At 41.8% G+C, this 19,375-nt stretch overlaps 1 protein-coding gene across 1 annotated transcript in view; it reads left to right on the plus strand.

Annotated features, from left to right (window-relative positions):
• NFATC3 (nuclear factor of activated T cells 3) overlaps positions 1-19,375 on the plus strand; it is a 159,922-nt gene that overhangs the window by 75,261 nt on the left and 65,286 nt on the right. Inside the window, exon 4 of the mRNA XM_073659299.1 lies at positions 13,833-14,032. Within this exon, the coding sequence (XP_073515400.1) occupies positions 13,833-14,032 (200 nt within the window). The remainder of the gene's footprint in view (positions 1-13,832; positions 14,033-19,375) is intronic.

Here is a 19,375-nt window from a genome sequence, read left to right on the forward strand (position 1 = left end):
AAAAAACATTCTTAGAATCAGCGTGATCCATTGAAGTGTTTCAGAGTTATTACCTCAAAGTGACACTAATCAGAATTTAAAAAAAAAAAAAAAAAAAAATGGCCTGGTCATTAACGTGCAAACAGGCTTCGGGGTGAAAGGGTTAATAATTTTTTAACACTCAGCAATTTGAGTCAAACTATACACTGTCAATGTAATGATGTGTTTTTTTTTTAAATAAAAATTGTAGTGACCAGTACTTTATGCCCAGCTTGTGTTTCTGGAGAAACGCACCTGTATATTAGGCAGTTTCTCATCCCTACAGGAATGCCAAATGTGGACGCTAACTGCGGGTTAGGCACACTGGGGAGCTCAAAAGGGAGGAGGACATTTGGATTTGGGAGCGCAGAATTCGCTGGATTTCTTTTGGAGGGCGAGGAGCCATTTAGTTTTTCCAGAGCCATTGTGCTACCATTAACGTGGAACCCCCTATATTTCCGTTAACAGTGGGGACTTGCTTTTTTTGAGAATGAAGTTAAAGCTTTTATTGGGAACATTTTACATAACATTTGGGATCACTTTTATCCTTCTTCGCTACGCTGAGCACTTTGATCGGGATTTCCATCTAAATCTCCGAGTCGTGTGATTCCGATGAAACTCCCGAGGGATCCATTCACCATAATGAGGCAGCAGAGTTACTCTAGACTCCGGCTGGCCTCTGTTCAGCGGTGTCCTTCTTTTCAGAAGTGCGCAAAACTGTGGCCGACGACACTTTTATGCACACCTAACAAGATGGAACACTGCTGGATCATAAGCCAGATGCGCGACCACGATGCCTCCATCTGCCTCATTGTGGGGAATCTTCTGCCAGGGTTTTCGTCTGAATCGCGTATTTCAGAGTTTTACATGGAAAACCCGGTGTGAGTGCTCAGTGTTCTTTGGGAGGCAAAATGAACAAATCAACAGAAGGTGAAGAATTAGTTTTGTTAATTTTTACGCCATTCCTAATGCGGTATAATCGATTAGGCGACTTTATTCTTCGGATCGGTGCGATTACAGCAATACCAGATTTATATTGAGTTTTTATGATTGACAGCTGTCACACACTAAAAGACTCTTTATTGTAAAAACAAGTTTTTGCACAGCCATATTTTGATAACTATAATTTTTCCATATTTATGCCGACAGTCATGTGACTGCTTGTTGTTTTGCGGGACGCGTTTTTATTGGTACATTTATTGGTACCATTTTCGGGCAAATGACATCTTTTGATCGCTTTCTATTCTGTTTTTTGGAAGGCAGAATGAACAAAAAAACAAAAATTCTGGAATTGTTTTTTTGGGGATTTTTTTATGCTGTTCTGCGTGTGGTAAAATTGATAAGGTAGCTTTATTCTTTGGGTGAGTACGATTACAGCGATACTACATTTGTTTTTTTTTTTAAATTTTGGCGCTTTTACACAAACTATTTTATTGAAAAAATAATTATTTTTGCATATCTCTATTCCGAGAGCTTTATCTTTTTTTATTTTTACGCTGACGGAGCTGTTTGGCAGCTTTTTTTTTTTTTGTGGGACAAGATGACTTTTTCAATTATACCATTCTTATTTACATTTGTCTCGTTGATGGCGTTTTATTCCTCTTTTTGTTCGGCAGTATGATGATGAAGCATAATTTTTTGACCTTGTTTTTCATTTTATTTTTTTATGGTGTTCACTGAAGGAGTTAACTAGTGGGACAGTTTTATAGGTCAGGTCATTCTGGACATGGCGATACCAAATAGGTGTACTTCTTCTTCTTTTTTTTCTTCTTAAACACCGATAAATGTATTTATTGGATTAATTTTTTTGGGGGGTTCTTTAGTTTGTGATATATAACTTTTTTTTTTTTCTTTTTCACATAGCCACCATATGGGACATCAGCTTTCCCAGCCCTGATTGCTGATCTAATACTCTGCAATGCTTCTGCACTGCAGAGCATCAGATCAGCGCGTGACAGGCAATGGGGAGGCGTCTCTCTGACACCTATTGGGAATTCTGAAGAGACAAGTTGATCATCACTCTCCATCCAACATCCAGGCTCTAAAAGAGCTCGTTCCTGACGAATGGGGAAAATATAGATATTGCAATATGTCACCAACTTGTTCATTCTATGCCTAGAACTTGTTGATATCCTTAAAAATTGTGGCGGTCATACAAAATCATAGATGTAGTAGTTTTTCTTGTGGACTGTACTCATTTTTGCATCAACTAATTTGAGTAAAACCTGAAGATTTTGTAATGAAAGTTGTATTATTAACCTTACTTTTCATGTTATGGGTTAAAAAATATTCTATAAGACTCAGTCTTGTCAAAATTTTGGAAATTGTTCTTGTGTTCAGTGAGATATTGATTAAAATCTTAGTTTTTATCAGGGGTGTGCTCATTTTATACCGAACACTTTATGGTATATTGCTATACACAGACACACTCTTACTAGCATTCGCAGAATGGATGTACAGAGAAGTGTTGCTTTGTATCCAGCACTAGGATGAGATGGTAAAACACTTGTGATGGGGACTGGTCCATATGTTTCTTATACACTATACACAGAAGAGGAGATCCCACTCCTGTCTCTCTCGCACACAATAGCAGCAACATAGAGAACCGTGTACAGAAGTACTTAGCAGTGTTGCTGTGTATCCAGTACTGGGATGAAATCTTAAAACTGTTTCTACAAATGGCAGCAACTTTGTGCCACAATCTTTCTAGCTGCTTCCACTTCTCCTCTCCATAGATTTCTCGGGGGAGCAGGTACACCATGTTAAGTCGGTGAAGCTGAGAATAGTCTACTAAGTAGAGAAAAGTTTTTTTGTTTTTTTTTATGTGCGTTTCTGTTGATTTATCAAGGGGGAGGATAAGTGTTCGCTACTTTTATTTTTATTTTTTTATTATGATTGTCAGAACTGTGAGCATTTATTAGTATTTCACAGGTTGAATAAGAGATAAAATGAGACGGATGTACCAGTTTGTCTTCGAGCTACCTTGCAAATACAGAGCTTATCCCATTGTGACCTTCACTGCTTCCTTTCTAGTCGCTGGGCTTTGGTTAGCTTACGCATGCATTGGCCTTTGCTATGGAAACAGTAGGGAAACACAAACGAGAGCTGGCTCTGTTCCCTGAATGCACGGTCTGCTGACAGTGTTGATTATAGTGCTGTTTAAAATCAGAGGTCAGCTCCTTCATTGTCGTCTTATTTTCTACATTTTTATTAGCAAATTCAAGATAATATTCGTAATTTCAGTTACAAAAATTATAATTGCCATTCTTAGCCACTCAGCGTCCAGTGATGCCACGCATCTGCATTGTGAATTGTATTTTGTCTAGATCATAAAAATGACATTTGTTTTATTTGTCTTCTAAATTAAAAGGACTAATAAAATCCCCCAAAGTTTCATATTGTGGCTGCAAATTCTCATCTTTTTATTTATTTTTAAAAAGTAATTGTCATCCGGTATAGTGTATAAAGCATAGGCCGTAGTTCAGGTTGTACTTGAAAATCTAATCTGAAATAAAAATGCAAAATATCAAATCTCCTAATAATGCTGCAAACATAATTGTCATTTTTAATTACATTAGGCTGGGAATATACAGCAAACGTGGTGGTCTGAATTTTTTTTTTCCTTTAAACCCGCTTTATTGAACAATTCTTCATAATAAACGGTATAATCATACATTCTGAAAATATAAATCCGGATCTAATTTCAAACATCCGTAGATTCCAAAACCATGTTCCAGGTTTTGTGTCACACACTTGCCAAAAGATAACATGAATACTGTAAAATGCATCATCTATGACATTTCTCTCATCAGAAATATCAGAATGATGTGCATTTTTGCAGAGATCACAGTACACATTAATTGAATTAAAGAGTACACACTGCTTGGTCCATTCAAGATTGAAAATCTCATTCATGTATTTAGAAACCTGGAATATCTGGGTATATAGCATGAAAGTGAAGAGATCAGTGATGGGATATAAGTTTTGGTAAGGGAGATAAGTGTATTAGTGGTGAATCGCACCACTTTCCCCAAATTGTTTATTTTTAGGTCTCCCCGTGTTTCTGTATACTGTATCTTCATATGGTACCACGTGATTGACCAACTTTTTCCATTAATTGACGTGGGAGGTCCCCCCTTCCCACCGCTGTCACTTAAGGTTTGGGAAAGACTTAATGCAACACAAAGGGAAGAGCGAAAGGGAGCCCAGACTCTAGGGAAAGGGGGAACTTGAGATTTCCTAGGTTGATCTAGCGTCACCCTGTCTCCCCTAATGTCCCTGTATTGGCTCTTGACCAATCGCCGCACGCGTGCCTCGCCCTCTTTCCCTGGCGCATGACTAAGGGAAGGGAGGAGATGAGCACTAGTCGATCTCCACTAAACACTATAGATAACGGGTGGACAAACAGGGAAATTGCTTAGCTTTAGACTAACTCCAGACAAATGTGCACATGTCCTCAAGCTCGCGAGAGGATGATATACTGCTCTTGCTAAAGGTTTCACTGGTAGTAATGAATATCGCTGGCACCTCCCTCTGAAACACAGCAGGTATTTATACACTCAGGCAGGGTGTTAATTAGCCAGAGGGAGGTAGCCGCTGGGTCCTAGAGACAGCCTCTAAGAAGATGTCTCTAATGCCAAACGTAGAGATCTCCTGCAACCGACTGCAAGGCGACTGTCACCTCAGACACATCTGTGACAAACGCTCTTACAGTTCAGTATTATGACCTTTCTGGCAAATGACTTGGTTTCAAGGAGAAATATTTTATCATAACGGCCAAATTTCTTCTTCTACGATAGAGTTTTGGAATACAATAGATTGGAGCCCTAATTAGCATTGATAATATGTCACTTCATTCCAATATCTTCTTATTATTGTACAATTCCATTTAAAAGCCCAGAAATCCGCACCCAGTTCTCCATACTTACGACAACCATCCGAGGGTAGTCTACCAAATTGATATACATTATGTGGAGTTAACTGAGACTGATGAAAGATGTATCATTGTATTTGCTGCTGGGAATACTACAGTGTGGGATTCTAAGGCGTCATTCCATGGTTCTTTGTTTATTGAAGGAATCAGTTGACAGTTTGCCTTCAACAAAGTTGAGTAGATGCAATGTTAGTTTAGGTGAAATTTATAATGTGTGGATATCTCCCTCATGGGACTCTGGGTAAGAGCACCCCTATCAGTGGATATCCTGATTATACGCATCCTTGGGTGAGGAAACAGGTGTGTTATTGCATGCCTCAATTAAAGAGGTCTATAAAAAGCTCCATAAGGAGCATGATGCCTTGTATGAATTTGGTTAAGTGACAATAACATTTTGTTTTCAAACACTTGGTCTAATGTTATGTTACATTTTTTCCAAAATATTGGGTCTTGTAGGTTTTTAAGGTGTGGAAACTCTAGGTTATCCCTTAGCCGAGTCTCACCTGTTTGATGAGTAAACTTTATGATGTGCTTACTCTATCCAGTCCTGTGTCCAGTCCTGTATCCAGGGCTGTGGAGTCGGTAAGCCAAACCACTGACAACGCCTCAATTTTCCTGACTTCAGACTCCACAGCCCTGCCTCACTACTGAGAATGTACAGAAAGTGCAGCACAGATTCATCTCAACTAAAAGCAGAGATCCTTAGATCAGGAATAGAACAGACATTTATAGGACATTTCATAACTTTTACAGAACATACTGCATTGTACTACTGTACCCAATTTATTATATATTTTAGGAGTCGGTCCATTTTATACCGACTCCACTAAAATGCAGGGCTGTGGAGTCGGTAAGCAAAACCTCCGACTCCTCAATTTCCATGACACTGACTCCACGACTCAGACTCCCTCATACATGGCTCATGTTTAAATTACAAATTTACTGTAGCACAGATTCATCTCCGCTAAACGTCTAGACCCTGTGAGGCAGTGACCGTGATCTTATACGAGGGACGTTGTATATTCCCCAGAATGTGTACAGAGACCTATTAAATCCATTGGAGTGCATTGTAGTCACAAACTCTCCTGCGGCTGCAATGCAGGAATGAAGTTGAGCATTGACCTGGTCAGGCTATCTGGTTAAGGCAGATTAAGTAAAACCCGGCAGGGCCTTCATTTCTTGGGGGAGGCTACCAGAAGGTAGTCGGGCGCCCTGCTCCCTCCAACCCGGGTTTTCCAGTGGCACAAGCCACAGGTCCTTTAAAAACCCTGCACTAAGGATTAGTGTTCAGTGTTGGGACCTGCTAGGAGGATAGCAGGAAAACTTGACAGGACTGTGTATAGCTGAACCCACGCCTGGGAAGGCTTTGCACCTGTCAGGCTCTGAGCGGCCCGGCGCGGCCATTGCCCACGGCAACCATTGTGTATGGACTTCCTGTTAACCCGGCTGCTGACCGGAAGACTGTTAACCCGTGAGTTGCTGAAATAAAAGCTGTTTATGTTGGACTTGCTTGGGTCACTGCCTCAGTTACTGCACGGTGTGAACACCGCTGCCTTACAACCCTTAGATCAAGAATAGGACAGACATTTATAGGACATTTCATAACTTTCCCAAATTCTTGTGAAAAATATTCCCCACAAACTGCATTGAACTACTGGACCCAATTTATTATATATTTTAGGAGTTGGAGTCAGTCCATTTTATACAGACTCTGACTCCACCAAAATGGACTCCAACTCCACAGCCCTGCTAAAATGGACTCCGACTTCACACACAGTGAGCGGTCGCATGGATTACAGCGGGGGACACTTGGGACAGTTGAGTTTATGGATTTTTTTATTTTTTTTTATTTTAATTTTTACAGTTGGACACTGCGGGAGCAGAGTACTACTCCCAACATTGTCCCCTGCTGGTGCTGATCACAGCGCCAGCAGGGAACAATGATGAGGGCAGCGTTCAGCACCTGGCACTTGAACAGTGTTAACTGTACCGCTGATTCCCAAGCGCCAGTACGTGTGCTCCTGATGCGTCACACGGTTGTTGCACGTGTGCCATGCATATGCACTGATATCTCTGTTACTGTTTTTCCAGTACCGAAAATATCAGGACGTGTGAAAGAGCCCTTAATCTGGGGTCACACTAGTGTACAGTCATGGCCAAAAGTATTGAGAATGAGACAAATAGTAATTTTTCCAAAGTTTACTGCTTCATTTTTTGTAATGGCAATTTGCATATACTCCTGAATGTCAAAGAGTGATCAGCTTAACAGCAATTACTGTACGTGCAAAGTCAATATTTGCCCAGAAAATGAACTTTAACCCCCAAAACACATTTCAACATCATTGCAGTCCTGCCTTAAAAGGAGCAGCTAACATCGTTTTAGTGATTGATCCATTAACACTGGTGTGGGTGTTGATGAGGACAGGGCTGGCGATTAATCAGTCATGATTAAGTAAGAATGACATCACTGGACACTTTAAAAGGAGGCTGGTTCTTGGTATCATTGTTTCTCTTCAGTTAACCATGGTGATCTCTAAAGAAACACGTGCAGCCATCATTGCACTGCACAAAAATGGCCTAACAGGGAAGAGTATCGCAGCTACAAAGATTGCACCTCAGTCAACAATATATCGCATCATCAAGAACTTCAAGGAGAGAGCTTCCATTGTTGTCAAAAAGGCTCCAGGGCGCCCAAGAAAGACCAGCAAGCACCAGGACCGTATCTTAAAACTGTTTGAGCTGCGGGATCGGACTACCAGCAGTGCCGAGCTTGCTCAGGAATGGCAGCAGGCTGGTGTGAGTGCTTCTGCACGCACTGTGAGGCGGAGACTCTTTGAGCAAGGGCTGGTTTCAAGGAGGGCAGCAAAGAAGCCACTTCTCTCCAGAAAAAAACATCAGGGACCGACTGATATTCTGCAAAAGGTACAGGGAGTGGACTGCTGAGGACTGGGGCAAAGTCATTTTCTCTGATGAATCCCCTTTTCGATTGTTTGGGACATCTGGAAAACAGCTTATTCGGAGAAGAAGAGGTGAGCGCTACCACCAGTCTTGTCTCATGCCAACTGTAAAGCATCCTGAAACCATCCATGTGTGGGGTTGCTTCTCAGCCAAGGGAATCGGCTCACTCACAGTCTTGCCTAAAAACACAGCCATGAATAAAGAATGGTACCAGAATGTCCTCCAAGAGCAACTTCTCCCAACCGTCCAAGAGCAGTTTGGTGCCCAAAAATGCCTTTTCCAGCATGATGGAGCACCTTGCCATAAAGCAAAGGTGATAACAAAATGGCTCATGGAACAAAACATAGAGATTTTGGGTCCATGGCCTGGAAACTCCCCAGATCTTAATCCCATTGAGAACTTGTGGTCAATCATCAAGAGACGGGTGGACAAACAAAAACCAACAAATTCTGGCAAAATGCAAGCATTGATTATGCAAGAATGGACTGCTATCAGTCAGGATTTGGTCCAAAAGTTGATTGAGAGCATGCCAGGGAGAATTACAGAGGTCTTGAAGAAGAAGGGGCAACACTGCAAATATTGACTTGCTGCATTAACTCATTCTAACTGTCAATATAACCTATTGGTACTCATAATATGATTGCAATTATATTTCTGTATGTGATATAAGCATCAGACAAACACTAATAAAAACCAGAGGCCAGCAGATCATGTGAAAATATAATTTTGGTGTCATTCTCAAAACTTTTGGCCATGACTGTATAACACGGCCAAGTGCTATCCGATGTTTTATCAGATAGCACTCGACCCATTGTTGACCTATGGGGCAGAGCAGATCAGCGATTATTTTCTCATGCCAACTCGGTTCATTCGCACCTATACAAGTCTATGGGTGCGTGTGAAACATTGGACTGCACTAGGATGTCTTCCCAGTGTAGTCTGATATACATAGTCAGGCCATGGAGGAGATGGAGAAATCACTTTTTCCATCTTCTCCGCACCTATCTTGCAATTCTCTCATGCAAGAGAATCTCACTACAGAGCACTGACACCCAGCTCAGGCTCGCAGCAGAGCTGGAGCCGCAGGTCATTAGCATATCGCATCCAATGCCACACTCTACATTGTGTGCAGAATTATTAGGCAAATTAGTATTTTGATCGCATGATACTTTTTATACATGTTGTCCTACTCCAACTGCATAGGCTTGAGAGCCAACTACTAATTAAGTAAATCTGGTGATGTGCATCTCTGTAATGAGGGGGGGGTGTAGACTAATGACATCAGCACCCTATAAGGTGTGCTTAATTATTAGGCAACTTCCTTTCCTTTGGCAAAATGGGTCAGAAGAGAAATTTGACGGGCTCTGAAAAGTCCAAAATTGTGAGATGTCTTGCAGAGGGATGCAGCAGTCTTAAAATTTCCAAACTTTTGAAGCGTGATCATCGAACAATCAAGCTTTTCATGGCAAATAGCCAACAGGGTCGCAAGAAGCGTGTTGGCCAACAAAGGCGCAAAATAACTGCCCATGAATTGAGGAAAATCAAGTGTGAAGCTGCCAAGATGCCATTCACCTCCAGTTTTGCCATATTTCAGAGCTGCAACGTTACTGGAGTATCAAAAAGCACGAAGTGTGCGATACTCAGGGACATGACCAAGGTAAGGAAGACTGAAAAACGACCACCTTTGAACAAGAAACATAAGATAAAATGTCAAGAATGGGTCAAGAAATATCTTAAGACTGATTTTTCAAAGGTTTTATGGACTGATGAAATGAAAGTGACTCTTGATGGGCCAGAGGCTGGATCAGTAAAGGGCAGAGAGCTCCACTCCGACTCAGACGCCAGCAAGGTGGAGGTGGGGTACTGGTATGGGCTGGTATCATCAAAGATGAACTTGTGGGACCTTCTCGGGTTGAGGATTGAGTGAAGCTCAACTCCCAGACCTACTGCCAGTTTCTGGAAGACAACTTCGTCAAGCAGTGGTACAGGAAGAAGTCTGTATCATTCAAGGAAAACATGATTTTCATGCAGGACAATGCTCCATCACATGCATCCAACTGCTCCACAGCGTGGCTGGCCAGTAAAGGTCTAAAAGAAGAAAAAATAATGACATGGCCCCCTTGTTCACCTGACCTGAACCTCATAGAGAACCTGTGGTCCATCATAAAATGTGAGATCTACAGGGAGGGAAAACAGTACACCTCTCGGAACAGTGTCTGGGAGGCTGTGGTGGCTGCTGCATGCAATGTTGATCGAAAACAGATCAAGCAACTGACAGAATCTATGGATGGAAGGCTGTTGAGTGTCATCATAAAGAAAGGTGGCTATATTGATCACTAATTTTTTGGGGTTTTGTTTTTACATGTCAGAAATGTTTATTTCTAAATTTTGTGCGCTGATATATTGGTTTACCTGGTGAAAATAAACAAGTGAGATGGGATTATATTTGGTTTTTATTAAGTTGCCTAATAATTCTGCACAGTAATAGTTACCTGCACAAACAGATATCCTCCTAAGATAGCCAAATCTAAAAAAAAAAAAACACTTCAACTTCCAAAAATATTAAGCTTGGATATTTGAGTCTTTTGGGTTGATTGAGAACATAGTTGTTGATCAATAATAAAAATAATCTTCTAAAATACAACTTGCCTAATAATTCTGCACACAGTGTAGTGTGACTTCAGCCTTAGGCCACGGCCCCACTATCAGTATTTGGTCAGTATTCGGTCAGCATATTTTTTCAGGAGTGGGAGCCAAAACCAGGAGTGGGTGATAAATACAGAAGCTGTGCACTTGTTGCTATTATACCTTTTCTCTGATTGTTCCTCACCTGGTTTTGGCTCCCACTCCTGAGAAAACATACTGACCTAATACTGATGGTGGGGCCGTGGCCTTAGGTGGTTTCTCATTTCCCCATGTAACTCTGTAGACAATGTAATTGGCCAGCTAGGTAGTATAAGAATAGGTCTGGCACCACGTGACCACTCTGGTTTTTAGGTCTCTGCAGAGTTCTGATACTAAGCTTGGGCCTCAAGGAACCCCATATAAAGGTTGCCTTCTGTGATGAAACAGCTTCTTATCTTAAAGAGAATGTCACCCCCTGGGAGATATCAGACCTCTACTATGGGCATACAGGTTATAGAAAAGTAAATCTATACATACCTGTATGGCCCATAGCAAAGGTTTGATTGCAGAGAAGTGTTTTTATGTGATGTGCACTGTGCTCCCTGACTTTCCAGGCATGCTCAAAGAGCTCTTTGCTTCCTCCCGGCCCCGTCTCAACGTGCACTGCGCCGCAGGGTTCTATTGCGCAGGTGCTTGGAAGTGACAGTGACGTGTTTTTTTTATTTATATATTATTTCATTTATTTTCATTTTTTCACTTGTATTTACACTTCTCCATTTCCTCTTCCTCTCTAGGATCCTACCGTACCTTTTCTGGTACCTTTTTGGACTCCTCACTATTTCTTGGAGGAGTCCCTACATGCATTCCTCATGAATTTCATTTATTGCCGGCTCAGATCAGCATTAACGAGCCGACAACAAAGCCCTTTGTCAGAATACCCGACGTGCAGAGACCACTGACGTCAGTTTCGGGTATCCCTGCATGCATCAAAAAAGAAGTGGAAAAAAAAGCAGTTAGATAATGTAATTCCGGAAGAAGAGGGAATTTTTAATTTAAGTATGTTAAAAAAATAGTTTAGATTATGGCACTAAATGGATAGGGATTTAGGATGAAAAATACTTTGGACCACCCATTTAAGCTACTGTGGGACGTTTTCTTGTTTCCCCCCTGGTTGACACCTACTGCTTATGGTTGGGCAACATCCTACAGGGGAAAATGTTCACGCCCCCAGAGAAGAATCTCCACTAATGCCCCATTGTTTGAAGGAGGAATTAACATATAACCGTTACAAGCTAATATCTCTGCAACAGTGATGAGAAAATGAAAAATCAGTTTTATTCATATCTTCAGATACTTTATCATGATGTGATCGGGTTCTGAGGCGCTCCTACATGCTATGTAAGACAGGTGATTTCATTGGAGATTGGTAATGGGCTTACTTGAGAAAGGTTCATGTTCGAACCGAACATTTATACTTTGTGTGTTTTTTTAGATTTATCTGTGACATTCTGTTTCTGACCTGTTTCTGAATGTATTGTACTGACTGACATGTATTACCTGTCGTTATAATTCAGTATATTCTTTATTACATTTAACTATAAATGTTAAAATGTATTTTGAGTAGTAACTTCCACGATAATAAATTTTTATCTGCGTCCACTTAAAGACCTCTACAATCTCTTGGTTACCAAATCCTCCAATGGGGGGAGAAAAAGGCCAGAACATATAAGTGCTTTTTACTAAATTAGAATATCATCAAAAAGTTAATTTATTTCAGTTCTTCAATACAAAAAGTGAAACTCTTATATAGAGTCATCACAAACAGAGTGATCTATTTCAAGTGTTTATTTCTGTTAATGTTGATATTATGGCGTACAGCCAATGAAAACACAACAGTCAAACAGTCATTATCTCAGTAAATTAGAATACTTTAACAGCTTGAAAAATGTTTTTAAAATCCGAAATGTTGGCCTACTGAAATGAATGTTCAGTAAATGCGCTCAATACTTGGGCTCCTTTTGCATCAATTACTGCATCAATGTGGCGTGGCATGGAGGCGATCAGCCTGTGGCACTGCTGAGGTGTTATGGAAGCCCAGGTTGCTTTGATAGCAGCCTTCAGCTCGTCTGCATTGTTGGGTCTGGGATCTTTCTCTTGACAATACCCCATAGAGTCTCTATGGGGTTAAGGTCAGGCGAGTTTGCTAGCCAATCAAGCACAGTGATACTGTTGTTTTTACACCAGGTATTGGTACTTTTGACTGTGAGGACAGGTGCCAAGTCCTGCTGGAGAATGAAATTTCCATCTCTAAAAAGCTTGTCGGCAGAGGGAAGCATGAAGTGCTCTAAAATTTCCTGGTAGATAGCTGCACTGACTTTGGTCTTGATAAAACACAGTGGACCTACACGAGGAGATGACATGGCTCCCCAAACCATCACTGATTGTGGAAACTTCACACTAGACCTCAAGCAGCTTGGATTGTGGCCTCTCCACTCTTCCTCCAGACTCTGGGACCTTGATTTCCAAATGAAATGCAAAATTTACTTTAATCTGAAAACAGCACCTTGGACCACTGAGCTACAGTCCAGGTCTTTTTCTCCTTGGCCCAGGTAAGATGCTTCAGGCGTTGTCTATTGGTCATGAGTGGCTTGACACAAGGAATGCGACACTTGTAGCCCATGTCCTGGATACGTCTGTGTGGGGTGACTCTTGAAGCAATGACTCCAGCAGCTGTCCACTCCTTATGAATCTCCCCCACATTTTTGAATGGCCTTTTCTTAACAATCCTTTCAAGGCTGCTTTTATCCCGGTTGCTTGTGCACCTTTTTCTACCACACTTTTTCCTTCCATTAATATGCTTGGATACAGCACTCTGTGAACAGCCAGCTTCTTTAGCCATGACCTTTTGTGGCTTACCCCCTTTGCGGAGTGTGTCAATGACTGCCTTCTGGACATCTGTCAAGTCGGCAGTCTTCCCTATGATTGTGGCGCCTACTGAAACAAACTAAGGAACTTTTTTAGACTCTTAGGAAGCCTTTGCAGGTGTTTTTTGTTAATTATTCTAATTTACTGAGATGACTTCTGTGTTTTCATTGGCTGTAAGCCATAATCATCAACATTAACAGAAATAAACACTTGAAATAGATCACTCTGTAATGACTCTATATATAATGAGTTTCATTTTTTGTATTGAAGAACTGAAATAAGTTAACTTTATGATGATATTCTAATTTAGTGAGAAGCACTTGTAACTAGTAGATAATTAACAGTTGATGACCATTGGTGTCTTGTCTTCCAGCTCGTAGGTTATGCAGAGAAGCCGGTTAACCTGCAGATGTTTATTGGAACAGCCGATGACCGGTATCTGAGGCCTCATGCATTTTACCAGGTGCACAGAATAACCGGCAAAACCGTAGCTACTGCAAGCCAAGAGATTATCATAACCAGCACCAAGGTTTTGGAAATACCACTCTTACCAGAAAACAATATGTGTGCCAGGTGGGCTTTACAATTCCTGCTATCTAGTATTCTATAATTAATTCTCTGTACATTTGTTACAATGTGTCTTTACCTAAACCGTTTAACAAGTGTGTTTGGGACATACAGTTGTTTTGTTTTATTACATGTTTCACTCCTACACTTGTTAATGCTGCTTTCCTCACAGACCTTTTCTTTTTTTTTTTTGCATAAATGGCAACTTTTGCTTCTTTTTTTAGTTTTATAATTTGTGTCGTTATGGATGCAGCAATACCATACCAGATATGTTTGTTCTTGTATTTTATTTAAGAATAGAGTACATAATAAAATAAGTCTGCACTCTTTTTGGTATTAGTTGCTGTTCTTGGCGACAAATTCATCAAAATGGTGCAAGTGAATCATGAGTTTTGCGCAAAGTGAAAAACGGGCTTTTTTTTCTTTCTTGAACTGCTTTTTCAAATTTTGGCGTCTAAATTGCAAAAATATTATGGCAATGTTTGCGACTTATTAAAAAGCCGCCATTGATGAATTAGGCGAAAACATCTGTGATCACTGAACTCTGCCCACAAAGCACAAAATAAACAAACAGGCAGGCAGGCACATATAAAATAGACTTCAAAAGACGCCAATAGAATAATGAATTGGGTGCATAATAAAAAGGCGCAAAACACACAAAACTAAACAAATCAACGAATCAAATGCTATGTGTTTGTTTCTAGTTTTAATTTGTGAAGAAAATGTAGCTGATGCATTCCCTTTTAAATATTTTCCGGGATCTATTTTGCAATTTTTCACAGCCTGGCATGTATTACTTTACTACAATATTTATTTATTTTTTTAAATTTGAAACTTTTCTCTTTAAATTTAACTAAAGATCCATGACCAAAAACATTTCCGAAAAAACTATGGTATACTCCACCTTCAACTTTTGCAGTTTTAATTTCAAAAGTACAAAGTTTATTGGATAGAAAAGACAAGTACGGTAGTAAGAAAACATGTACCTGTGAGAGGTGGAGTCTACTCTGAATTTCCTCATCCGACGAAGCCATTGCTACGCCTGATTGCTAAATAAAGTCTAAAAAGATCAGTTAGCAAAAAAAGTGCATAAAAAAAAAAAAAAAAAAAAAAAAAAAAAAACACCATAATTTTCAATAGAAAGATTTCATGAATAAGAGCAATGAAAGTCTTAATCAGGGCTGTGGAGTCGGTAAGCCAAACATCCAACTCCGACTCTATTTCCATAACTCCGACTCCACGACTCTGACTCCCTGATACATGGATCATGTTTCAGTTTAAGTGATACATTTACTGTAGTAAAATGGTAACATCAGGCTTTTAATCATCATTATGATACATTAATCAAGCTATTTTGATAGAACATAAAATATATATTATTGGAATACAATTTTAGAACAAAAAAACTTTTGCATATTTTTTACAATTTATTATACACTATGCAGTAAGTGGGGGGAAAAACAGTTTTCAACAAAAAAGTACTGAATAACATTTGTGCAGTCTATGAATTTGTTCTGAGAAATAGTATCGCCTCAATCAGATCCTCTTTCATAGATTTACCTCAAATCTGACCTAATTATTTTAATAACAACCTCTCTACACTAACTTGGGTTGGTGGCAAAGCAGTAACCACATGGGCAACATCTCTAACAATTTCAGGGTATAAAGGAATTGCCTCGTGCACAGTCAGTTTTGATGAATGATTGAATACTTCTTCTTTGAGAGCAAGTGAAAAATTTTGTAATTCCACAATTGCCCCTTTTCCAGCATGTCTCCATAAGATGGAATCAATTTTAGGGGTTTTGGCAGCAATAGCCAATTTCCTCACTTTGCTAATCAGAGTTGCAGCATGTCACTCTTGCAGACTATCTCTTATTGCCAGCTGCAACATGTGCACAACACAGCGCATGTGATGAATAGGAGAGAGATATGAAGCCGCTTCAACAAGATCACCTAATTGTAAAGAATCATTTTGCTGCTCTTCTGTAGTAATATCTGTCTGTTCATTTATGGGAACAGGACTGTGGCCTTCCATCTCCAACACACTGAATCTGAAATGTACTTCTCGCTGCTGTTCACCTTCATTATTCTCATTCATCAGTTTAATTGTACTTATGTTTGAAGCATTATCAGTTATAATAGCAAGAACCTGTTCTTTTTTTCTTAATCCTACTTTCCTGTTCACTCCAGCAGTTCTGAGATGAGTGCAGGCATTCCTTCCCTGTGTGTTTGTTTTTTCCCCTTATCTGTAGAGGAGGAGCTTCACTACATATCATGTACATAAACTGCAGCACAGATTCATTTCAGCTAAAACGCTAGACCTTTTGATCAGGAATAGGACAGACATTTATAAGACATTTTCATAACTTGCCCAAATTTTTATGAAATATTATTCCCCACAGACTGCATTGAACTATTGAACCCAATTTATTCTATACTTTAGGAGTCGGAGTTGGTCCATTTTATACGGATTCCGACTCCACCAAAATGGACACCGACTCTCATTCCACAGCCCTGATCTTAATACATCAGAAAAGTATAAAATATACACTGTAACATACCTGGCGGCGTCCTTGCATGGTGGTCCATCTCCCACTGTGCAAGAGCGCGCACTTGATCTCCAGTCCAGAATGTCTCTCTGGCTTCCCTCCTTGCTGTCTGTTTGTCTGTTTTGGCTGCATAGGGCGACGCCCGCTGAACTTCCTGTTTCTTGTACCTGCTGCGGACACGCCCCTGTTGCACCTTCAGCCTATTGCTGTCCATCTTTGGGTATTTATACCACCTTCTTCCTCAAGATGGCGCCTGAGCATTGTGTCCTGTCAGTCGGCTTTTTTTTTGTCTCTGACATGCCAGGTCCTATCCTGTTTTCCTGCCTGTTTTCCAGTTCTGTGTCTGAACTGTGGTCTGTTCTTGTGAACACGCTTCTTGCCTGTTCTTTCGCCTTCTAGGGGCTGTATTCCTAGATCTGCCTGTCTGTGCCTTGCGGTATCTGTTCCCGTCTGAACAGAGTCCTGTTTGTGTCTCTGCCTTTCGGTATCTGTTCCCGTCTGAACAGAGTCCTGTTTGTGTCCCTGCCTTGCGGTATCTGTTCCCGTCTGAACAGAGTCCTGTTTGTGTCCCTGCCTTGCGGTATCTGTTCCTGTCTGAACTGAGTCCTGTTTGTGTCCCTGCCTTGCGGTATCTGTTCCCGTCTGAACAGAGTCCTGTTTGTGTCCCTGCCTTGCGGTATCTGTTCCTGTCTGAACTGAGTCCTGTCTATGTCTCCTGCCTTGTGGTATCAGTTCCCGTGTCTGAACTGAGTCCTGTCTGTGTACTCTTGCCTGCTGCCTTTCCTGGAGGCTGTATTTCCAGGCCTGTCTGAACACGCTCCTAGCCTGTTCCACCCGCCTTCTAGGGGCCGATTACCTAGATCCGTTCCTGTATCTTGTCTGAACACGCTCCTAGCCTGTTCCTCCTGCCTTCTAGGGGCTGATTACCTAGACCTGCTCCTGTATCTTGTCTGTCCTGTCTGAACACGCTCCTAGCCTGTTCCTCCTGCCTTCTAGGGGCCGATTACCTAGACCCGCTCCTGTATCTTGTCTGTCCTGTCTGAACACGCTCCTTGCCTGTTCGTCCCGCCTCTCTGGGGGCCGTATTCCCAGACCCGCTCCTGTATCCCGCTGCAGTGTCGGTCTCCTCCGTACGCTCAGTTCCAGTCTGAACTCTCTCCTATCCTTTACCTGTTTTGCCTCTATGTCCGTTCCTTTCCTTTTTCTGCAGAGTCTGAACTTGTACCTAACTCCTGTTTGTTGTCTCTGTACTCCCGTTTGTGAGTTTGTGGTCCACTCGTTACTTCACTGCAAGTACCCTGTGGGTATCTGGCTCTGCCTTTCTCTTCCTGTCTGTTCCGTGTGAACAGAGCCCTGTCCCCCCTACTCAGCCTTGCCTGCTCTGACTCCTTTGCTCACTGCTCCGGCGGTTCTAGCCTGCTCTGACTCCTTTGCTCACCGCTCCGGCGGTTCTAGCCTGCTCTGACTCCTTTGCTCACCGCTCCGGCGGTTCTAGTCTGCTCTGACTCCTTTGCTTACCGCTCCGGCGGTTCTAGCCTGCTCTGACTCCTTTGCTCGCTGCTCCGGCAGCCTTGCTCCGCTCTGACCCTTTTGCTCGCTGCTCCGGCAGTCTCGCTCCACTCTTGCTCACCGCTCCAGGCGGCCTCGTCCTGCTTTACTCTTGCTCACTGCTCCAGCAGTCTCGCTCAGCTCTGATCCTTTGTTCACCGCTCCTGGCGGCCTTGTCCTGCCCTGTTCTCGCTCACCTCTCTGGGCGGCCTCACTCTGTTGTGTTTGTCCGCCACATCTGTGGTTCTGTTCCTGAGTCCCAGTGTGTACTGGGTCCTATCCCGCCAGTGTCCCTACCTGCTAGTGCCTCCCTGTCTGCACTCTAGCTGTGCTTGCCTGTACCCCTCTGCCTGTATTGTTCCTGAGTCCCAGTGTGTACTGGGTCCTATCCCGCCTGTGTTACTACCTGCTAGTGCCTCCCTGTCTGCACTCTAGCTGTGCTTGCCTGTACCTGCCTGCCTGCACACCAGTCGTGCCTGCCTATACCCACCATTCTGTGTGCCAGCCTACCAGTCTATTCCTGTATTCGCCTGTGTGGGTCAACAGCCGTGTCCGGGGTCTGTCCTGGAGTAGCACCTGGTCCCTCTGCTCGGTTCCTCCTTGGTGCACTGGCGTCGTATGCCGTCGTGCGTCCCTGGTCGGATCGGGTGAATACCTAGTTACGCCCCTCCAGGCATTCACTCTCCGGCACGGTCCAGTGGAATCACTACAATCACACGCACACGCCGCTCAGCCCGGGCGTGTGCATAACATACACTACCATTATTGTTTCAAAAGGTACAAAAAAAGTAATAATAATTTTAACTTTTTGGAGAACTACCAAAATAGAAACAGAGGAAAAGGGCTGTGCATTCCGCAAAAAAAATAATTCAGTGCTTACTTTATGTACTGAAAAAAAGAAATATAAATTAAGAAATACACCCCAATGCATATTATTTTTTTTATTCACTGACATTGGTGAGCGAGTTCTTTTATAGATTGCTGAGCGAGTTCTGTTTATCAATATATCTTTAAAAGAACTCTCACCAATGTATGTAAAGGGATTTAAATAGGATTTGCTCTCTGAATGCAGTGAGGCAAAAATGGGAAAATATGCCATGTCCCCGTTGTCTGTCTGAGCAGTATCCTTATGGGGTTAAGGTACAGCATGGACTTAATACAATTTGGCAATACATTTGATATTAGCCAGTGATGTGGTTGGTGTACAAGGACTTCTCAGTGCGGCCATCATCATTCGTATGCTGTACTATAT

The sequence above is a fragment of the Phyllobates terribilis genome, unplaced genomic scaffold, assembly GCF_046119375.1.
Source record: "Phyllobates terribilis strain yellow unplaced genomic scaffold, ASM4611937v1 Scaffold_13__5_contigs__length_258822181, whole genome shotgun sequence".
NCBI classification, from domain to species: domain Eukaryota; kingdom Metazoa; phylum Chordata; class Amphibia; order Anura; family Dendrobatidae; genus Phyllobates; species Phyllobates terribilis.